The following is a 23084-nucleotide window of genomic DNA, read 5'->3' as shown; positions in this document are numbered from 1 at the left end:
AAAAAATTCGAGTTATTCGAGTTAACAAGTCGTATTTTACAACTCGAACTTAACTTGAATTTTTTTCGAGTCGAGTTATTCAAGTTTCTATACTAATTTTATTATAATTATTTATAGTATTATGTCAATATATATATATATATATCATATTATAATTTTATTTAATATATCAAATAAATATAAAATTATGAAATATATTCATAATATTATATTTTAAAGAAAGTTTTGAGGGTAAAATATTGATGAGAGTATAAATGAGTTAAGTAATTGATGAAAAGAAAGAATTTGCAAACAATTATGGTCAAAATATCAAATTGAGTAAGACGCAAAGTTAAGGGGCTAAATAAAAAAGAGATTACATCTTTAGTAAAAAAGTAACAATTGAAGTTACATAGGTATTTTATTGTGGTATATGAGCATGTGTTAAATTTGGTAAAAAAAAAAGGGACTTAAAATAAATGACAAATTGAAGGAATATGGATATTATGAAAATTTGAAGGACTAAATTGAAAAACAAAAAAATTGTTATCAAAAAGAGGAATTGAAAGTACACTTGTATTCTACTATGGTTTAAGAGCATGTGACTCAAATTTGGTCAAACACAGATTTAAAATAAATGACGAATTGAAGAAATAAAGAGATTATGAAAAATTGAAGGACTAAATTGAAAAAAAAATGTTATCAAAAATAGAAATTGAAAGTACATATGTATTCTAATATGGTTTATGAGCACGTGACTCAAATTTGGTAAACAAAGGACTTAAAATGAAGGAGAAATTGAAGAAATAATGAAATCATAGACTAATTCATAAAACTGTCAAAATACTTACTCAAATTTTTGGTTTTTTGAGTAACTCGAAAATTCAAAATTTTAACTCGAATCAAACTTGAAAACCAAATTTATAATTCAATTTGAGTCGAATAAGTCGAATTGAATAACTCGAAATTGAAAAAAAATTGATTTTTCGAGTCGAGATTTGCTCACCCTAGTTCTTACTTTGTTTACTTTAAAGTTTTTATTTTCAAAATGTTAAGTATGACTTTTTTCATGCTTAGCTAATTTTCTCTCAAGCCGAGGGCTAGGCGATGACTCAATTCTAACGTGAGAATTGAAAAGCATTTAAATAACTTCAGATATATTTCTCAATTTTCGGAGCTTACTTTCAAAATCAAAACAATTTCAAAACAAAAGATTGATGTTAGTCATGATGTTTTTATGGTTAAATATGTGGGAGGAATGATCGACTTATTGAAAGCACATTTGTCTTCCTGGGAACACACTTAGTAAAATTGTTTGCTAAACGGAAATTGAGATCGAAATCAATTATTATTGAAACAACATAATCCGAGTCGATCTTTTACGAACTTAAAATGTTTTTTATCTACAACATTGTTGTTGATTAGATCCATTTCTAAAATCGATACCAAAGGTTGCACTTGGGTATTCAATATACAAAGCATAGTCACAAGAATTGATCTTTGTATACAAATAGCCGACATGAATCCTGAAGTAAAAACATTTTTCGATGATCCGAGAAAACTGAGTCAAAGCAAAAGCCTAAGGCTGATTTTTATCAGTTGAATTTCCAATCTTATTTCCTTTAAATCTACTTCTTTTATTCTTTAAAATCTCCTTCATTTTCTTACTCTTATTTATTTTCATCATCTACAAATCCCCCACTTTTACTTAATATTACTCCACTCACTTCTTGGCTCGGAGATTAAAACAAGCATAAATCATGAAGTTCCTTAGGCTCTGTGGGATCGACCTTTACTTCTCTTTTACTACATTTAATTTCCTTAATTTATTATTTGAGAAGAATGAATTATTTTGGCACAAAAATGACGTGTTATCAAATTGGCGTCGTTGTCGGGACTAATGGAAAGTTACTGCATTATTTCTTTTGTTTTAAATTTATGACCAGAAATAACCCAGGGATCGTAGAAGGATCCCCAAGAATCCACGCACAAATGCTTTGAGAGAAAAGAAAAATACAAGAAGAACAATAGTAGTGTTTAGAAACAAATTTAGATCTAGATAGAAATTCTGAAATTGATGCATATACTGAGATGAATAACGAAGAACATATCTCAATGTCAGAAGAAGCAGAACAAATGATTCGAGAGCTAGCTGCAACTCCTACAACTCAAACGCCATTATGTATAGCCTTTTCTCAAGGCGAAACTTCGTTTCAATTGAAGACAAAACTTATTCATCTTTCTTCCCACTTTTCGCAATCTTCCCAATGAAGATCTACATAAACACTTGAAGAAATTCCAAATGGTTTGCTCTGGCATTAAACCACAGGGAGTTTCCAAAAACAAAATAAAACTTAGATCTTTCCCTTTTTCCGGAATGACTATTTTATTTACCTCCAAATTCAGTTAATTCATGAGCTGACATGAGTCGAATCTTTATTGACAGATACTTCCCATCGACCAAAGTTAGCGAGTTACGAATGAGCATTCTTTCAATCCGAAAAAAGGACGAAGAAAGTCTTTATGACTACTGGAAACGATTTAAAAAGCTTTGCTCGAGTTATCCGTAGCATGGATTAACCGAGTAAATATTACTTTAGTACTTTTACAAAGGATTGTTACCTTTAAAGATGAAAATGGTAAATACCTCCAGTGGAGGATCATTAGTAAACATGACTCCAACAACAGCGAGAGAGTTGATTTCAACCATGGAAGCCAACTCTCAATAGTTTTCAAGTGAACCCAGCCGACATGTTCACGAGATAAGTATATTTTCCATTGAAAATAAATTAGATAAATGAACTGAAGTGGTTAATTCACTTGTTGCAGGAAAATCTAGAGTAACAAGAACCTATAGAATATGCACAATGTCGGATCATCCGACGAACTGCTGTCAGATGATGCAAGAAGGAGGTAACGCACAAGTGGATGTCGTAAGGAGTTTTCCAAGACCTCTCTAAAGACCATACAAACCGTATGGAAATATATAAAACTCGAGATGGCGAGACCATCCAAACTATAGTTACCCGCAGAACTCGAAGCCAACATATCAGTCGAGGCAATCCCACAACAACAAACACAAAAGACATAATTGGAGACGATGATGGAGAAGTTGAAGATTTCCCAGGAGAAACGGGTTACTTCCTAGGATAAATTCTAAAGCCGAACTGAAGTGCATCTTCAAGAGTTGGATAAACATGTAAGTCAACTAGCTCAAACCTTGGGGATATTAGAGTCATAGGGAAGACTACCTTTTCAAATAGAGTCAAATCCGAGAGAGAATGTTAGTGCTATCACCCTCTGAAGTGGAACCGTTATCACGACTGAAGTTCCAAGGAAAATACCTCACATTTCAAAAAGATGGAGGAAATGCCACCTTCCGATATTCTAGGTACATTTTCATCTCCACCTCCTTCTTCTTTATGAAAGGGAGAGTGATTGTAGAAGAAATGCATCAAAAGGGTTTTACAAAGAGAAGTCAACATAGCCCAGTTGACAGTATGCCCACCTCCATCAAAGATCAGATCAGAAACTACAAAAAAAGTTATTTTCCGCACATGATTGAGAGGTAGATAGAATGTCAATAAACTCGGTAAGAAACCCTTTGCTAAACCCCATGATAGCCAAAGAAAAACCAACTCTTGTGAGTTGATGGCAGGAAGATGGGTCGATAGGGTACTCATTTAAGAAGGAAATGAAGGAAGAAGAGTAAATAAGAGATAGAAAGATAGTAAGGGGGTGTGTACCCTATAAGATAGGTCGATAGGGTACTCATCATCATGCTTATTCTCTCCTCTTTCCCCTCGTTACTGGTGATAAAAAAACCCTCACATTTCCCCTCACAGTCTTTTCTTGCCCTTCATCATCTCACCCCCTCGTTTTTGATGAACCAAATTAGGGTTTTGAAGACATTGAATTGCACTAATTGAGATTAGTGGTTTTTAATGGCATGTGATGTCAAAAGTTAGGGTAACTATAGTTGTATTTACCTTATTGGAGTTTATATGTAACGTTTATTTCAATGGATAAGCCCTCGCTCCACTTGCCGTGTGAAACTTATCATCATACATACGAAAACGTGTTTTCATCAAATGATGACTTAATGATATCAAATCATCTATGCTAATGAATATCCACCGTGTTTCACTCTTTATGCATTATTTTCAATCAAAATCCAGTGGTTGCATTAATCTTGATTCTAATAGCAACGGTGGAAAACCAAAAAACGAAAGTGACGGTGAGTAAAGCTTTGGAAATTACTGCTTAAACAATACAGCCAAATCCTATACTTTATTGGCAAATCCCCCAACATCAATTGCACATTGAATCCTAAACTGATATATTGACTTTGTTCCTTCAATGTGCCATCAGCCTCTCCCCCAGGAACATACCAGTTTACCATACCGAGCTACTGTCAGAGCCATGATTGAATCGTTGGGACAATGGAACATTTAAGATTGATTTAAGTTCTTTTGTCCCAAAAAAAAAAAAACGGTAGAACAACAACGCTGAACTAGTCTCATTGCATCAGACGTTATTTACCTGTATAAGTTTCATGTAATGTTCTTAAGATTTGCAAAGCTGATTAAACCCTGCAGATGCAATATTATTGGATTTCTGTCATACAATTTACTGCAGAAGATCCCAGCAATGTCGGTATAGCCGTAAATGAACCTATATTGGAAATATTAGTGACCAAACAAGAAAAATTCTACGGCTCGACGCGGAGCGATGATCACCGTTAAAAAATAGCACCATTAATTTAATTTATAAAAATTTAAATTTTAAAGAATTCAACGTATAATTATAAATTAGTTAAAAATTTAAAAATAAATTATTTAAAATAAAGGGTAAACTATTGTCTTTTTCATTTTGACCAATATTTTTGAAATTTTTTCAATCAGGTCACTCAATTATTTAATTGCATTCAATTAAGCCACTTGCTGTTAATATTTAATGGAGAAACTCATGTGGCAGTTAAAATATTTAGTATAATTACACATTTGGTCATTGTTATTTATATATTATATCAATTTAGTCCTAATTTAATAAATTAAAATAAACTTAATCCTCAAATCTTTAATTTTAAAAGATTTTAAAAGTTATGATATATTCTATATTTTCAAATTTCAGTCGATTTCAATGACTTTGGGCCGGGGTTGGAATTAATTATCGAATCAATTTGAGACATTTTCAACTAGTTTCAGCAGTTCGTATGGAACCTTGTCACGTCTTCTTTCTTCCTTTAAATGGTTTTCAAAGTCACTTAATTTATTTTATTTTTTTGATCTTTTTGTTATCTTAACAGGTATAAAAGTGGACTAAGTTATCTAGATAAGGGACCAAAAATTAAATTAACCCTTAAAAAAATTACATATCATCTTTCAAAAATGTAACAAGTAAGCATAATTTTCAAAATCACTTCACACACGTGAACTACAAACATTAATATATGCCCTTATTGGTGCAGGTTTTGCAAAATTGAATCTCGATCATTTTGAAAGGTGAAACTTGTTTATGAACAATTTTTAAAAATTATTCATAATTGTCATAATGTGGCTGGAATTTTAAAGATGGGAGAATATGAACAAAGATTTCGTTCGTTTATGGCAGTTAAATGCAATTTCTAGTAAAATTTTATTTTATTATAAATATAGAATATGTCGTAATTTTATACTAAATAAGATTGGAGGGTTAAGTTCATTTAAATAGTAAAAATGACTAAATGTGTAATTATACTAAATATTTTAACTGCTACATTAGCTTCTCCGTTAAATATTAATGGCAAGCGGCTTAATTGAATGTATTTAAATAGTTGAGTGACTTGATTGACAAAATTTCAAAAATATTGGTCAAAATGAAAAGGGGCAATAGTTAGGTGGTCAATGATATAGTTTACATTTTATTTAAAATAATTTATCTTTAATTTTTTTTAAAAAATGGTACTTTGTATTTAATGAATTTACAAAGTAACCACCCAAGATCTTATTAAAAAACCTCCCTAAACTTAATCGGAGGAAAAATAGTACACCCTGAAGTGGAACAAAACAAAGAGCATACTAGTATGTAACAATCTCACTGAACAGTGTATCAAAGAACAAACCCCAAACTTCCAACTAAAAGCCAAACGAAAACACAAAAGCAACACCAAGTTTACACAGAAACAGAAACGACCAAGGCAAAGACAACATGGACATGCAGCAAAATACTAACCAATTCAGAAACAGAAGCCGAAAATGGACCACCCTAAGCTAAAAACTGACAGCGCTATATAACAACACCAGAGATCTCCCTTAACGAACACCACGGATGATTGCTTCTTGGTTGCGAACAAAGTCGGACACCACTGGAAGTAACAACAGCCATAAGTAGTTCGCCCATATCCCTATCTGAAGCAAAGCTTTATAAAATAACTGATCTGCGGAAAAAGCAGCACCGTTAAATCTGGAATTATTTCTACAAATCCATATTACCCCTATCAAACCAAAAAAACTCAAACGCCACAATGCCCTCACTCTCCTCCTCACCTTTTGAGAAAACCAAACCTCTAACAATTGTTTAACGTTCTTTGAAAACACTAAATTTACATTCCACATAGAGCACCATCGTTGTCAAGCTTTCCAAACAATAAAACAGTGACATAACACATGATTAATCGCTTCGGGCTCAATATTACAAAACAAACAGCAGATCTGATCAATATAAGTAACACCCCTTTTTGCCAGCTCTACCATAACCGACAGTCTAAGGTGCACTGCTTTCCACACAAAGGTAGATACTTTAGGAGGAACAAATTTAAACCAAACGAGTCTCCACACGGGGTCTTCCAAATTGCCTACACAAGCCACTTTAGAACAGAAAGTTTTTGGATAGTAATTACCATCCAGCGATCCAGTCCAGATCACCCTGTCAGGACCTTGAACGACACTAACCGCTCTGCTTAAAACTTGCATGAATTCACTCCAAATAGGCTTTTCCCATTCGAAAAAAGCTCTTCTCATATCAATCCTCCATTCCCATCTACCATGAACCCAACAACCAAAATCTTTTATAATTCCACATTTTTTAACTGCTAAACTGAATATTCTCGGAAAAGAAATTTTAAGGAAAATTTTTTCTGTCCAAAAATTAGTCCAGAAATCAATGTTAATCCCATTACCCATAACACACCTCAATTCAGAAAGAAATTCAAACTCCATAGAACCCGAAGGATTCACAATACCGCGCCACACCCAAGAAGAAAACCTGTTGCTAACAGCACTAGGAAAGATTGCATCTTGATCATAATTATACTTAGCTACAACAATCTTCCTCCATAAACTATCTTTCTCCACACTATACCATCAGATCCATTTATTTAGTAAGGAACGGTTTCTAATATTAACATAAAAAATACCCAGCCCCCCATGTGATTTTGGTTTACAAATATTGTCCCACTTAAGCCAATGAATACTCCTATCCGACTTTGAATTCCAAACGAAATTAGCTATGCGTGTGTTAATCTTATCGGCAATTGATTTTGTAATTTAGAAAATTGACATGTAATAAACAGACAAATTGGCTAGGACAGATTTCATAAGAGTTAGCCTACCTCTCAATGAAAGCATTTTACCTTTCTAGCTATGTAGTCGACTATTAACTTTATCCAAAATGGGTTGCCAAAGAGACAATGAATTCTTCTGATGCCCTAACGACAACCCCAAATACATTGACGGAAGCTGCGCCCAACCACTATGAAAATATTCTGCCCAACTGCTAACTCGGCTTGTTTCCAAATTGATGCCAAATAACAATGTTTTAGACATATTGAGCTTCAAACTAGCTGCCACTTCGAATATTTTAAGAATCCGATAGAAATTTGAAATTGAAACCTCATTTGATTCAGAAAAAATGAGTAAGTCATCGACAAACTGGATATGTGATAAAAAAAAGCCACCAGACCCAACTTCCACGCCTCGACATAGACCAATGTCTGATGCCTTCTTTATCATACCACTGAGTGCCTCGCCAACAATATTAAAGAGAAGCGGCGACAGCGGACAACCTTGTCTAAGACCCCTCTTGATTGAGAAACTGCTTGACGGACAACCATTAACTAAAATGACAATAGAAGGAGTAAAAAATACACAAGTTTACCCATTTTTTCTATCTTTTTTCGAACCCCATCTTCTTTAAAATCAAATTCAAAATTGCCAATTAATCGTGTCATAAGCTTTGCTAAAATCTGCCTTGATCAATACTGCTTCTTTCTTGCTTTTAGACAACCCATCAATTACTTTGTTAGCAATCAAACTACAATCGGCTATTTGTTTTCCAACAATAAAAGCGTACTGATGCTCTCTGATCATATCAGAAAGACAACTACCCAACCTCTTAGCCAATATACGAGAAACACTCTTGTACATTCTGCCCACTAAATAGATTGGTCTAAAATCATCTGGGGAAATAGCTTCTGCTGTCTTCGGAATAAGTGCAATAAAGGATTTGTTAAAATAAAGGTCTTCAACTTTGCCCCAGTAGAACTTCTCCAAAAACTTCATTACTTCGCCTTTAATATGCTTCCAAAATCTCTTTAAAAAGTCCAAACTGAACTCGTCCGGACCAAACGCTCTTAAACCATCGAACAACTTTACAGTAAGCCAAACCTCCTCTTCCAAAAAATGACTCTCAATAGACCTTCTGGTGACAGAGTTTATTCTCTTTAGACGAATGTCAAATCTATTCAAAGGAATTGTTTTCACCTCGTTATATCCGGTAGAAAAATAATTAACAAACGCTTGCTTAATTCTTGCCTGATTCTTGTAAATTGCATTTTGAAACTTCAACTTAGTGATATGATTTTCTGGCCCCTAGAAACAACTGAGAGATGGAAAAATTTAGTATTTTTTGTCCCCCTCTTTAAACCACTTGAGCCTAGATTTTTGTAACCAGTCGCGTTCTACCTTTCTCGCAACAACCCACGTTCTTGCCTCCAACGAAGAAATCTCCTGCTGAAATTAAAAATTACAAGGATCCGACAACCACCTTTCCTCTAACGAATCAATCTTTTTGCCAATCTCTTCCACTGAATCAGGATTCAACGCTCTAAATTCTCTCTCTCTCTCCTTGGTCACATTCTTTGCCAACATAAAAAATTTGTTTATACACATGCCTTTGTTAACTACACTTAAATGTCTTATTTTTCCAGCTAGAATAAAGTCATTTGCCCAATAGTTAAACTATTTTAAAGGTCTAACAAACTTTTTAGACCTCTTCTCATTTAAAACAAGCTGCTTGTGATCAGATAAACCCCTAGGCAGAGACTATTGCACCAATAGAGGACACAAACTGAAAATTTCAGTAGATAACAGGAATTTGTCGAGCCTACTAGAAACCGTATTCCTACCACCCCTGAACCATGTGAACAAACTGCTCTGATTAGGCGCCTCAATCAGATTACAATAAAAAATAAACTCTTCAAAAATCCTCGACGCAGTCGTTTGATCCTGAACCCTTATTCTTTCGGACTTCCGCCTAACACAATTAAAATTACCCCTACTATCACTGGAATACACCGATTAGATATAATAGATTTCAATTGCTCAAAAAACTCTCCTTTTTCACCTTGCACTTTCGACCCATAAACATGTAAAATCCCTATCTCCCTGTTCGACGAAACTAAACTCCCTTTAAGAGCTATCACTCTCTTATGAACTATAATGCGACTAACATCAAACAAATCTCTATCCCACATTGTGATCAGCCCACCCGAAGCCCCTTCAGCAGGTGTAACAACTATTTCTTTATCGAAATTCCTTATTAATCTTCTTGACAAAAAACCATTCAATTCTGTAACCTTAGTCTCCTGGAGCAAAATCAGATTTGCCTTATTCAATTCAATTACCCTCTGAACTTCTCTTATCTTTTCGGATCTCCTTAACCCCTGAACATTCCAAGATAGAACTACTATGCTAGAAACCATAAACTTGAAACACCCACATAAACAAACACAGATAGAAAACAAAAATAGAAACGACCCTAACCCATTTGATCAAACTGCTTCCAGCCTCTTCAACACGTCCCCTCTCAGCCCTACAAATTCCACCCCCAACACTTCTACTATAGCAAGAGCCTTCGCCGCTTCAGTGGCTACGAACTCCTTAACACCATCGTGTTCTCCACCAATTAATCCAATCTGTTTACACCTGCTGCTAAGCTGTTGACATTTATCACGACCCTTTGATCATTGCTTCTTCCTTTTCACGTTGTTTATTCTTTTGGAGATTTTAAGACTGACCCGATTCACCCCCCACGATCTTGAATTTTTTAACTTATCGACAGAAAAATTTAGATCATTATTCCTCTTCTCACCAATCCCAATCATACTATCACGATTTGCAGTAGAATAAACCTCGTCCATAAGTCTGATTAAAGAGACCTCATCAATACTCAATAGGCACCTCAAGAAGCCTTGAGCTATTGGAAATAGATTGGGACGGCCAAATTAAATCTGGGTCCCTATTAATTGCTATTAGACCAACACTAATTGCTATTAGACCAACACTCTCATCAGGATCGTACTGCTCCACTGGCCCAATATTAAAAATAATGGGAACATCGTGCAACCCTTCTGCAAAGGCACCCATACCTTCTACGTGAACTTTTGCATGCACCACCCCACCTTCCAATAAATCATAAATATTATCACACCTCTGACTACTCGGCACCATATGCTCCTGCCCATACAGACCACCATCAAGTCCAACACATGCAGCATGCTCAACCTCGAAGATTGAAATGTTTGTGCCTTCATCTTCTTCAGCACTCCACGCTCTACCCCCGCCATGGTTCCATCGATGAATGCTCTAGCCTTTTCCTGCACTTCCGAATGGATTTTAATGGTATGATAACGCCCATTGAAAATAATGAACATTTTCTAAGGAATCAAAGAAACTGACTGAACTTCTAACAACACTCTTGCTACATTAAATCGATCGCGATTAGAAGTTTCTTTATTGATCAGGATGACTCTTCCCCACAAGCTGCCAATGTCATTGAAAAGCTTTACACTCCAAATAGATAGAGGAACATCCTTCAGAGATGCCCAAACTTTCAATTTTACTCTATTCTCATATCCTTCCATTAATTCTAACTCATCAAACCATAAACGAATCCACTCATCTCTATTTGACCAACAAACTTGGCGATCAAAATCATTTCGAAACTGGATAATCAACAACAGATCATTCCAAATGCTAACCTTCACGTCCAGACCTTCAGCTTTAAAAGCTGTTTGGATAATCACATCATTATAATTGTTTTTAATTTTACCAACCAAGCTTCTTTGTGCCCACGACAACTCCTTCTTGGGGATTAAAATATTCCTGTTTATGCCCTCAGGAAAAGAAGAAGAACTAGCTTCTATATCATCAGCAACATTAACATGTACTACCAGATCAGCGCCTCTATAATTTCTAGCCTGCAGACTATCAACCTGCTCACATAGCGTCCCACCTTCTACCTGAACACCTCCGAGAACATCTATGAAAAACCTAGCATCCCTAAGCGCTGGATTCCAAACCCTTTTAACACTTCTTTCTACATCTACCCTCTTACTATGGCTAGCAGTCGAATTATCATGGAAAACTCTTATCTTGAAACCGTCCATCATCCTACCATCCGCTCTCAAAACTGCTTTATTTGCTTCGGATCTGTTACTGAACCTTACAAACGCAAATGTAGAACCCACAAATTGTCTCTTCCTACTCCTATACGCAATGAACACATCCAAAACATCACCATATGCCTGAAATGCTTCCTTAAGAGCGGAGACGTGAATCATTTTGCTAACATTGTTAACGAAAATCGTGAAGCCGAAAGGGAGAAAAACAACTCTCTTCATATTATCTGTGTTGCAATTATATACTATCAAACCCCATCTTTAAATTTTTAACTAGTTTATAATTATAATTTGGATCCTTTAGAATTTAAACTTTTATAAATTAAATTGATGGTGCTCTCGTCGTTAGCGGTACTCATTTCTCACTAAGACATAAATTAATGACTACATTAAATGATAGTGTAACCAAATACATGCTCAATTAAATATCATGTCATGTTAATATCATATTAAACCAGCAAACTCAGTAGTAATTTAAAATTAAACCAATGTCATATACATGGATGTACTTAGGGGAGTGAGTGGGTGGTCTCTCCTAAAAATATAAAATTACCATATATTTTAGATTCTTCTATGTATTTTTCTATTGAAAATCTATTTTCACTCCTTGAAATTTTATAAGCTCAAGTTCGCTCCCAACTTAAAATCTTGCATCCCCGATCATATAAAAAAAAGTTGGAAAGAAAACGTCCATGAACTTTGAATGACAATGGAAGTTTTGACTGTTTTAACTCTTTCAATAAACAATAAGCACTGCAGGATAATAGTTTAGGCTTTCTGTCTGCGACTTTTTCAGTAGGGTAAAAAAGGTTTCATCGGTGAAGGGAAAAAGGGGTATCACATAAAGAATTGAAAGCTGGCTAATCATATCAAAGGATTTTGATACAGGGAACTAAATAACTTTGCAGTCTCCATTTTAATTTAATGCACATCATTAATCTTGGCTAGCTAAAGCTCATGCGCTTTTTTCCCTGCGCCTTGTGATATTTCAAGTGTCAACTTTTGTTCGCGTATACTTCTCATGTTTTCCTTTTTGTAAAGCTAGATAGGCTTTATGCTATAATGTAATCGTAGGGACAATGTAGTTTTATGCTACGATGTAGCTGTTGCAAGTTTTATTATATATATATATATATATAATGTTAACGAGGTTTAAAAATGAAAACCAATAAGGATGTGTATATGTGGCCATGCATCCATGATTATTGGCTCACTGTGGCAAAGCTAAGCTCCCTTTGATGCATGCGGACCACCTCCCAATTCACGTTCAATTATCATACTTCCTCATGCACCTCCATCATATCATTCCTCTATACGTTATATAGCATTATTTAACTAGTATTCAATAATTCCAGTCTTGGAAGCTGCTTTCCATCACTATTTTGGCTGTTTTTTCTTTTTTTGGATAAATAGCGTAATTCACAGAGGATAGAAGCGATTTACACGATAAAAAGATTGACCTTACCAGATTTCCCAAGGTAAGGAATGCAACTATGCGGAAAAGCCCAAGCTTTAAGCTGACGAAAAAAACAAGAAAATATGGAGCGTCGAAAGGGTTTACCTGGTTTGGGTCCATAACTAGTTTGGGCTATTTCTTGGGTTCATAAAGTTTAGTTCTTTGGCAAGAGTTTAAAGCTTTCATTTCCTGCAATTTATTGATTAACCTCTTTCCATTTCCTGCAATTTATTGATGGAATAGAAGAGGATGAAGTTTGAAGAAGAAGACTCGAGTGACACATTATTTGCAATATGATATATTTCAAATGTTGCAGTCGTAATCCAATTAAAGGGTCTAGCTTAGTGGTTCAGGTCTTGTGGTAATGTCCTTTAATCCCTTGTTCGATTGCTAGCATATTTACCAGTTCTTGCTTCTTCTTTTTTCAATTAGTTTTTCAAACAATTTGATGGTGACACGTGTCACCATCTTGGATTGAAAATAAATAAATTAAATTAAATTGGTGAGTTAAAACTTGCCCATTGTTACCGAACCATCCCTCTCTCTCGAGTGAGTGGTGCCCTTCAATGGAAACCAATGAATAAAGTTTGGAATTCTACGCGATGAAGAGTGTTCTACCTACCGGTTTTACGTTTTCGTTAACAATGTTAGCAAGAGGATTCATGTCTCCTCTCTTAAGGAAGCATTTCAGGCATATGGTGTTGTTTTGGATGTTTTCAGTAGTAGATCCGAAGCAAATAAAGTTGTTTTTAGAGCGGACGGTAGGATGATGGATGGGTTCAAGATCAGATTTTTCCATGATAAATCGCCTGGTAGCCAAAGAAGAGGGTAGTTGATGAGATAAGTGTTAAAAAGATTTGGATTCTAGCTTTTAGAGACACTAGATTGTTCAGAGAAGTCCTGGAAGGTGTTCAGGTTGAAGGTGGGAAGCCATGTGAGAAATTTGATGGTCTACAGGTTGGAAACTATAGAGGCGTTGATCTGGTTGTGCATGTAAATGTTTTGATGATAAAGAAGGCAGTTATTCTTCAATTCCCGAGGGCTTTAACACTAACATTTTAATCCCTAAGAAGGAGCTTTCGTGGGCAAAGAGAAGTTTGGTTGGTAAAATTAAAAACAACTATAATGATGTTATTATCCAATCAGCTTTTAAAGTTGAAGCTCTGGATGTGAAGGTGAGTGTTTGGCATGATCTCTTGATGATTATTTAGTTTCGTAATGATTTCAATCGCCAGGTTTGTTGGTCTAATAGAGATGAATGGATTCGTTTATGGTTCGATGAGTTGGAATTAATGGAAGGATATGAAAATATAGTAAAAGTTAAAGTTTGGGTTTCTCTGAAGGATGTCCCTCTATCTATTTGGAGTATGAAGCTTTTTTTATGACATTGGTAGCTTGTGGGGAAGAGTCATTCTGATCGATAAAGAAACTTCTGATCACAATAGGTTTGACGTTGCAAGAGTGTTGTTGGAAGTTTAGTTTGAATCTTCTATTCTTGAGAAAATGTCCATTATGTTCAATGGACGCTGTTATACCATTAAAATCTATTCGAAAGTGCAGGAAGAGGCTAGAGCCTTCATCGATGGAACCATGATGGGGGGTGGAGTGTGGTGTGCTGAAGACGAAGAAGGAACAAACCTTCCAATCTTCGAGGTTGAGCGTGCTGCAGGCGTTGGTCTCGAGGGAGATTTGGATGGTCAGGAGCAAAATGTGTCGAGTAGCCAGAGGTGTGATAATATTTATGGTTTCTTGGAAGGTGGTGCAGTGCATGCATGAGTTATCGTGGAAGGTATGGGTGTCTCGAAAGAAGGGTTACACAATGTTCCCATTTTTTCTAATATTGGGCAAGTGGAGCAACACATTATTGATGAAAGTGTTGGGCTAATAGCAATTAATAGGGATCCGAATTGTATATGGGCGTCCAAATCTATTTCCAATTGCTCAAGGTTTCTAGAGGTACCTATTAATGTGGTATCTTCCATCAGACTTTTGGATGAGGTTAATTCTATTGAAAACCGTGATAGTGGGATTGGGAAAGGCAAGAAGAGGAATTATGATCCTCTTAATTCGTTTGTTGATAAGTCTGAAAATTCAAGCTCGAGGGGGGCGAATCGGGCCAATCTTAAAATTTCCAAGAGGTTATACAACGCGAAAAGGAATAAACATGGTTTAAAGGGTAGAAATGCAAGTCAAAATGTTAGTAGCAGCGGTAAACAAAATAGCTTTATAGGTGGGAAGCACGATGGTGGCAAGGAGGGCGTAAGGGGACGTCTTGAAGAGGTTTGAAGCGCTTTGATCAAATGGATCTCTTGATTTCGGACGTGTATTTTGCTAAGAGTATTTCCATCGGTGGTTGCATTAATTTTCCATTAATCAAGATTCTTTCGATCTTTTCATGGCTCATCCATCTCTTTTGATGTTCTAGTAGCCATGCTGGGGCTACGTATAGTGGTGAAGTGGCGTTGTACCCAGTTTTTATGTTTCTGCTCAACTCTGAATTCATTAATCACATGCTGTCTCGACTCTTGCCCGATGTTTTCTGCCAAAGGTCCATTATCTCATGTATTTTGTACTAATATGTCGGAGTTTCTGTCTTACCTTCTTTCTAAATTAATAAGTTGTGGTGTTTTGTCTAGTAATCATTGATAGGCTTATGCTCAATTGTCTTATGTTTCGGAGGTTGTAGCATGGTTTTTTCAACGTTTGGATGTGTGTAGTTTCTTTTTGTATTTCCTTCAGGGGATAGTATGTAGCTATATTGTTGTAGCTTGTTACGGGCTATTCTACTGGTGTAGTTCTCGGCTTTTGTTCTTGTTATAATAGGATTCATGATTGTTCCTGTTCTCCATCCCAAGGTTCACTCTTTTTCATCTACTTAAGATTAGGGAGGTTTTTTAATGAGGTCCTTGAGGTGGTGTACTTTGTGATATCTAATACAAAGTACCCATTTTTCAAAAAAAAAATTATCGAATCAATTTGGGACTTTTTCAATTAGTTTCGGCAGTTCGTATGGAACCTTGTCATGTCTTCTTTCTTCCTTTAAATGGTTTACAAAGTCGGACACTCTTTTTTTTGTTATCTTAACAGGTATAAAAGTGGACTAAGTTACCTAGATAAGGGGCCAAAAATTAAATTAACCCTTTAAAAAATTACATATCATCTTTCAAAAATGTAACAAGTAAGCATAATTTTCAAAATCACTTCACACACGTGAACTACAAACATTAATATATGCCCCTATTGGTGCAGATTTTGCAAATTTGAATATCGATCATTTTGAAAGGTTAAACTTGTTTATGAACAATTTTTAAAAATTATTCATAATTGTCATAATGTGGCTGGAATTTTAAAGATGGGAGAATATGAACAAAGATATTGTTCATTTATGGCAGTTAAATGCAATTTCTAATAACATTTTATTTTATTATAAATATAGAATATGTCGTAATTTTTAAAATCTTTTAAAATTAAAAATTTGAGAGTTAAGTTTATTTTAATTTATTAAAATTAGGACCAAATTGAAAAAAAAATATGTAACAGTGACCAAATGTGTAATTATACTAACTATTTTAACTATCACATCAGCTTCTCTGTTAAATATTAATGGCAAGTGGCTTAATTGAATGCATTTAAATAGTTGAGTGACTTGATTGACAAAATTTCAAAAATATTGGTCAAAATGAAAAAAGGACAATAGTTAGTTGGTCAATGATATAGTTCACATTTTATTTTAAATAATTTATCTTTAAACTTTTAACTAGTTTATAATAGATGGTGCTCTCGTCGTTAGCGATACACATCGTTACTCGTGGAGCGTAGAAGAATCATCCACCAAACAAAATGTATACTCAAAATTATTTATTTCTCACTAAGACAAAAATTAATGACTACATTAAATGATGGTGTAACTAAATAAATGCTCAATTAAATGTCATGTCAATATCATATTAAACCAGGAAACTCAATAGTAATTTAAAATTAAACCAATGTCATATACATGGATGTACCTAGGGGGAGTGGGTGGGATTATAGATATAAAATTATCATATTTTATATTTTTTTATATATTTTTTATTGAAAATCTGTTTTCGTTTTTTTAAATTTTATAGGTTTAAGTTTATCCCAACTTAAAATCATGTGTCCCCTTATCATAAAAAAAAAAGTTAGAAAGAAAAGGTCCACGAACTTTGAATGACAATGGAAGTTTTGATTGTTTTAACTATTTCAATAAACAGTAAGAACTGCAGGATAGTAGTTTAGGCTTTCTGTCTTCGACTTTTTCAGTAGGGTAAAAAAGGTTTGATCGGTGAAGGGAAAAAGGGGCATCATATAAAGAATTGAAAACTGGCTAATCATATCAAAGGATTTTGATATAGGGAACTAAATAACTTTGCAGTCTCCATTTTAATTTAAAGCACATCATTAATCTTGGCTAGCTAGCTCTTGTTAAAGCTCATGCGCCTTGTGATATTTCAAGTGTCAACTTTTATTCTCGTATACTTTTCCTGTCTTCCTTTTTGTAAAGCTAGCTAGGCTTTATGCTATAATGTAATCGTAGGGACAAAGTAGTTTTATGCTACGATGTAGCTGTTGCAAGTTATATATATATATATTGTTAGATTTGTCTAGAAATTAAATTGACAAGTTAGAAATTTCATCTTGGTTGGTGGTCAAACTTTGAACATGTGAATTTCATATTTGGTGGCTAACTTATACACATTGGAAAATTCTTTGGTAGGTGACCAAACTTTGAACATATTGTTCTTAAAACTCAACTATAAATAGGCCTAAGTATTTCCATTAGAAATCATCCCAAAAACAAGTTCTCTCTTCCTCTTGTATTCTTCATTCTCCCACTTTGGGAATTCTAAAGAATTCCATTTGTTGTAATATTGGCGATATAGTGAAGTTATCATCCGGTGTGGTACCCGAGGAGTAGACGATATTCTCGTCGAACCTCGTAAATTTAGTGTGTTCTCTCCTTTATTGTTTTTATTCGGTTCTTTTCTATTGTGTTTCAATATTCAATAATTTGACATGTTTATCCGCTGTGCAACATTTGATGGTTTTAATCTTAACATTTTAGGTCAATTTTAAAACTACGTTCGTGTGGAAATAACACAATTTCCCCAACATATATAAAGTTAACGAGGTTTAAAAATGAAAACCAATAAGGATGTGTATATGTGGCCATGCATCCATGATTATTGGCTCACTGTGGCAAAGCTAAGCTCCCTTTGATGCATGCGGACCACCTCCCAATTCACATTCAATTATCATACTTCCTCATGCACCTCCATCATTTCATTCCTCTATACGTATATAGCATTACTTTACTAGTATTTAATAATTCCTTACCAGATTTCCCAAGGTAAGGAATGCAACTATGCGGAAAACGTGTCACCCGGGTCTTTTTTCGTGAAACTTCATCCTCTTCCTCTTTCATCTCCTCCCTCTCACTTCTGATGTTGTAACTAATGATTGATTTCCTTAGTCTCCTCTGTTCCTCTTCTGAGTTTAATTCTAATCGACTCTTAGATAAGTGGTATGATCTTTGATTAACCTCTTTCCATTTCCTGCAGTTTATTGATGGAGTAGAAGAGGATGAAGTTTGAAGAAGAAGACCCGAGTGGCACATTAGTTGTAATATGATATATTTCAAATGCTGCAGTCGTAATCCAATTAAATGGTCTAGCTTAGTGGTTCAGGTCTTGTGGTAATATCCTTAAATCCCTTGTTCGATTGCTAGCCTATTTACCAGTTTATTGCTTTTTTTTTCAATTAGTTTTTCATCCAATTTGATGGTGAGACGTGCCACTGTCTGATTGGATTTAAAATAAATAAATAAAATTAAATTAAGTAAATTCTCTCTAATCATATTGGAACACATGTTATCATAAATTAGAGATTACATTCATTAAATTGAATTAAAATTATAATTAAATTAATAAAATATACAATTATGAACTAAACGTATAATTATACTATTTTTTTAATAGACTCCGTTAAATGCTGACGGCTAATGACTTGATTAAATAAAGGCGGCTCTAAGGGCAGCACCCTAAGCAACCACTCAAGGCCCCCATTTTTTTGTATTTACAATTAGGATCCCAACTTTTTATATTTATAATTAGGGTCCCTAATATTTATAATTTCATAATTTTTTAAATTTTGTTATCCTTTTTTCCATTTCTCTTATTAAATCATTCAATTTTGAATTAAAATTTATTCAATTTTTTATATTTATAATTAGGGCCCCTAATTTTTATAATTCCATTAAATGTTTAGTTCCCCCGTCATTTATCTTATTTATTCATTCAATTTTGAATTAAATTTATTCATTTTTTTTCTTTTATCAAATCTTACTCTTTTCAGTCTTATTCAATCTCAATCTAACAATAAAATAATATAAAATTCTTTTTATTTATTTATTATTCAAAATCAAAATGTATATCATACATGTATTCGATTTTTTATATGTATTCTCTTTTAGTTGTATTTAAGGTGTTTTCTTAATAAAAATAAAAATAATATATTTTCAAAAAATATTAATCATTTCTCTATGATTTATTTATGTAATATTAAATTAATTATTCAAATTAATGAAATATACTTTCTTTTCATTTCACAAAAAATTAAAAAATGGTGGTCAAATGAAAAGAAAATATGAATTTTATTATGAGATCAATTAGTAATGAACAAGGAAAAGAAAGCAATACGGTTTCTGGAAGTATGAAGAATGCATATTATGTGTGTTTCTATACAGAGATTAACCATCCTTTTATACAATAATCAGTCCACCTACTAAACTCACACTCAACTAACATACTGGCTAACTATATCTTTTAACATTGGTTAACTAACCCTTTTAACATGCATGTACCATTAAGCACAGCTTCCATCACGAAGATAGAGCCTAGCCTTTAGAAGGATGCCATGGAGAGATATAGTGTTATAGAATGCGATGATATCATGGTTGGCTCATAACATGTCAGTTTCTAATATTTTAATGCCTAATAACAAATATTAAAAAAAATGAATAAGACAAACGAGTAAAATTAAATAAATTTATTTGTAAATTATTTTTATTATGTTTAATAAATTATCTAATAAATATATCAAATTTTAAATATAAAACATCAAATTACTAATACAAAATAAGTATGATCCTCTTTGTATATATTAGATTACTATGGAGTGAGTATGATCCTCTTTAAGAGGGTACATGTTAGATTTTAGCATGGAAAGAGACTAGAAGTTGATGAGACTAAGAGGAGTGAACAAGGAACCTGGAGTGCTTGATGAGTAGCATCTAGTGAATGTTTAAATTTGACTCGGTCAAAACTTGGTAAATATTTGACTCAGATTGATTTGATTCGAGCTCGACGCGAGACCTTAATAAATTAAATCGAGCAAAATTCAACTCGACTCGATAAATTTGCAAGCAACTCGTTAATTTTTTTATATATTTTTAGTACTTTGGTGATTGCAAGCAAAAATTAATGGAGTAAATAAATATTTATTTTCTTATTTTTAGGATTGATTATGTATCGATGAACTTTTTTTAGGAATATTTTTAATATGTTAGTTTGATGTATTTGTAGATTGTTATTTCAGTTTTAACATGTTAGTTTAGTGTATTTATGGATTATTATCTTGGAGTTTTGACTCTAAAATTGATTCATACACTCTTTTAATAATTTTTTGGATTTATTTTGTTAATTTATGTTTATATTGAGCTCTGTATAGATAAAAAATAAGATAAAATTTTTAGTGAACTTAACGAGCAACGAGTCGAGAAATGAACACGTGTAGAGTAAAATTTTAACTAGATTAACTAGCAACAAATCGAATTGAGCAACAAAATTTAACTAGCACGTGTCTAGTACGGTTCAACTCGCAATTGACTCAATAAACAAAAGACAGTGTTCAGGTCTCTGTCGTCGAAGATCATATCCAGATATTGAGCAAACAAATTAAAGATGAAGATTACCAAACACGTTCTGTTCCAGTTTCTGCAAATTCTTATTAACGATGAACAAATCGCTGCTCTTATGTGATAATATTGTTTAATTCTTTATGCTCTTGTTTACATAATTTTACCATATAGAAACACAACTTTAGCATCAAGACCACAGGATTTGCCATTTATTTGCATCTTTCTGAAAAAGTGGCAGATGCAAACATTATAACATTATTTCATTCTGTCTTGTACCTCAGAGAACCAAGTAGCCAAGATGATATTAAAATTTGTTTTAAAAAAACAGGGCCTTGCTCTGTTTTCACTCTTTCATTTCAACAGTTAGATTTTAGCCAGTGAAGTCGCACCATTTACACAAACTTCCCCTTTGTACAATATCAAAAACCCTAAAACGCTCCCCTGTCAACAAACCAAAAAAGCCATAACCGCATCAACAAAAACTCTACGGCTTCAGCTTTTCAAACTCTACCAAGACTTACGCTATGCACCTCATAGAGTACACCGAAATAGGATCCTTCGAGGGCGGCTCGGAGTATACTCTAGGGTGGTCACTTTCCAACCCGTAATCCATCATCGGATGGTACTCGAGCTCGTCGTCGTGATCATGCACAAACTCCGGTACTTTAATCTCCATCCTCCTCACATGGTCCCACAGAAACTCAAGCCTGCTCACATACTTGAGCTTCGAATACAACCTGCGATCCAAATCCCATCATTCAATACAAATCTACTTTCAAAAACGACCCTTCAACTAAAAAGTCGAGGAATCACAAAAAAAAAAAAAAAAGCACAATCGACATAATAATTTTTGTCGGTATCATAAATAGCTAAAGTGGGGCCAGAGTGGGCCTGTTGATTCGAAATTCAATAATGTTATAATAATCGAAAGAGATCCTCACCCTCCATCGAAAAACAGACGGCCGAAAGTGGCGAGGAAAAGCCGGGCCTGTAAACCAGGATGCAAGAAATAAACAGCCTCGAGATTGTTCTCGACGTTAATCGGAATAGAATCAAAGATTGATCTGAGAACTGAGATTCCAGGGAAATTTTCACTCCTTTGAACATCTGTATGTATATAAACCACAGAGAAGGGCTTTTTCTCTAATTTGGGGTAAATCTTTTCTTCCAAATACTTCTTCAGAACCTCACCGCTAACCATCCGAGCTAATCCCCATTTAGAAAAAACAAAACACAATCAGATTAAAACAGATAAGATACAATTTTCCCAGAAAACTTATAAAGAAAAAATGCAATATGTTGTTGTTTTTTTACCGGGAAAGTGCTTGCCGATGATGATAAGAACATTACGGCCTCGTTTGTCTCTGCCTTGGACCTTGAAGACATCGAGTTTCTCCAAGAGAAGTTCTTGCTCTGACTCAGAGAGAGTGTAAGAACTCATGATTGATTGAGTGGAATACGTCTCGAGAGATTTTAAATTTGTGAGGAAAATGGGGAAAAAGAGGGCTTGATTTATATGGGAAAAGGATGGCTTTATCCGTAAGCGGTACGAGTTTCGAGCGAAGATTGGGTTAAGAATGGTATATTCTAAGGAATCTTCCGTTTTGAATGCGAGTGAGCATGTATCAACTCGGTGGAGTTACGATCTGAGTCACTGACACGTTTGGGGTCCACCCCTCATGGTGTTATACAAGTTGATTTAAATTGTAATATTTGGTTTGAATTTCGGTTTAATTTTTGTTTAATTATTATTTTAATATATTTACTTTGATTGGATTTGATTTATCATTCATGATTTTAATTAGATAAGATTTATTTTTATTTATTTTGTAATTTTAAAATTCATTTAGAATTAGTGTTTTTTAAAAACTCTATAAATTTTATTTAAATTTTATAATTTCAGATTCAAAATAAATTATTTCGTACATATTTAAGAATCAAACTATTTGTTTAATAATAATGAAAAAAAATCAAACTATTTGTTTAAAATTAGTAGATCTTTTAAAAAAAAATTAACTGACCCTTATTCCCATATGTAATTGAGTAAGAGG

The 23084-nt window shown here is 34.0% G+C and overlaps 1 protein-coding gene across 2 annotated transcripts; it reads right to left on the bottom strand.

Moving 5' to 3' along the window:
- Positions 1-2311: 2311 nt before the first annotated feature.
- Positions 2312-22511, bottom strand: LOC120157074 (ganglioside-induced differentiation-associated protein 2-like). 2 transcript variants are annotated; one of them, XM_039168341.1, is made up of 5 exons: positions 22348-22511; positions 21975-22239; positions 21549-21770; positions 21391-21395; positions 2312-2354 (listed from the first exon to the last, which is right to left on the bottom strand). In XM_039168341.1, exons 1-3 carry the CDS (start codon positions 22472-22474, stop codon positions 21551-21553), a joined length of 612 nt encoding a protein of 203 aa, XP_039024272.1. In that variant the 5' UTR covers positions 22475-22511; the 3' UTR covers positions 2312-2354; positions 21391-21395; positions 21549-21550. The 2 variants fall into 2 exon arrangements, with proteins under 2 accessions (XP_039024272.1, XP_039024267.1); XM_039168336.1 differs by lacking the exon at positions 2312-2354 and having other exon boundaries at positions 21348-21770.
- Between the last annotated feature and the right edge of the window lie 573 nt (positions 22512-23084).

The sequence above is a fragment of the Hibiscus syriacus genome, unplaced genomic scaffold, assembly GCF_006381635.1.
Source record: "Hibiscus syriacus cultivar Baekdansim isolate YM2019G1 unplaced genomic scaffold, ASM638163v2 tig00002840_pilon, whole genome shotgun sequence".
NCBI classification, from domain to species: Eukaryota; Viridiplantae; Streptophyta; class Magnoliopsida; order Malvales; family Malvaceae; genus Hibiscus; species Hibiscus syriacus.
The sequence above is the reverse complement of the archived record's forward strand: the minus strand, read 5'-3'. Positions and strand labels throughout refer to the sequence as shown.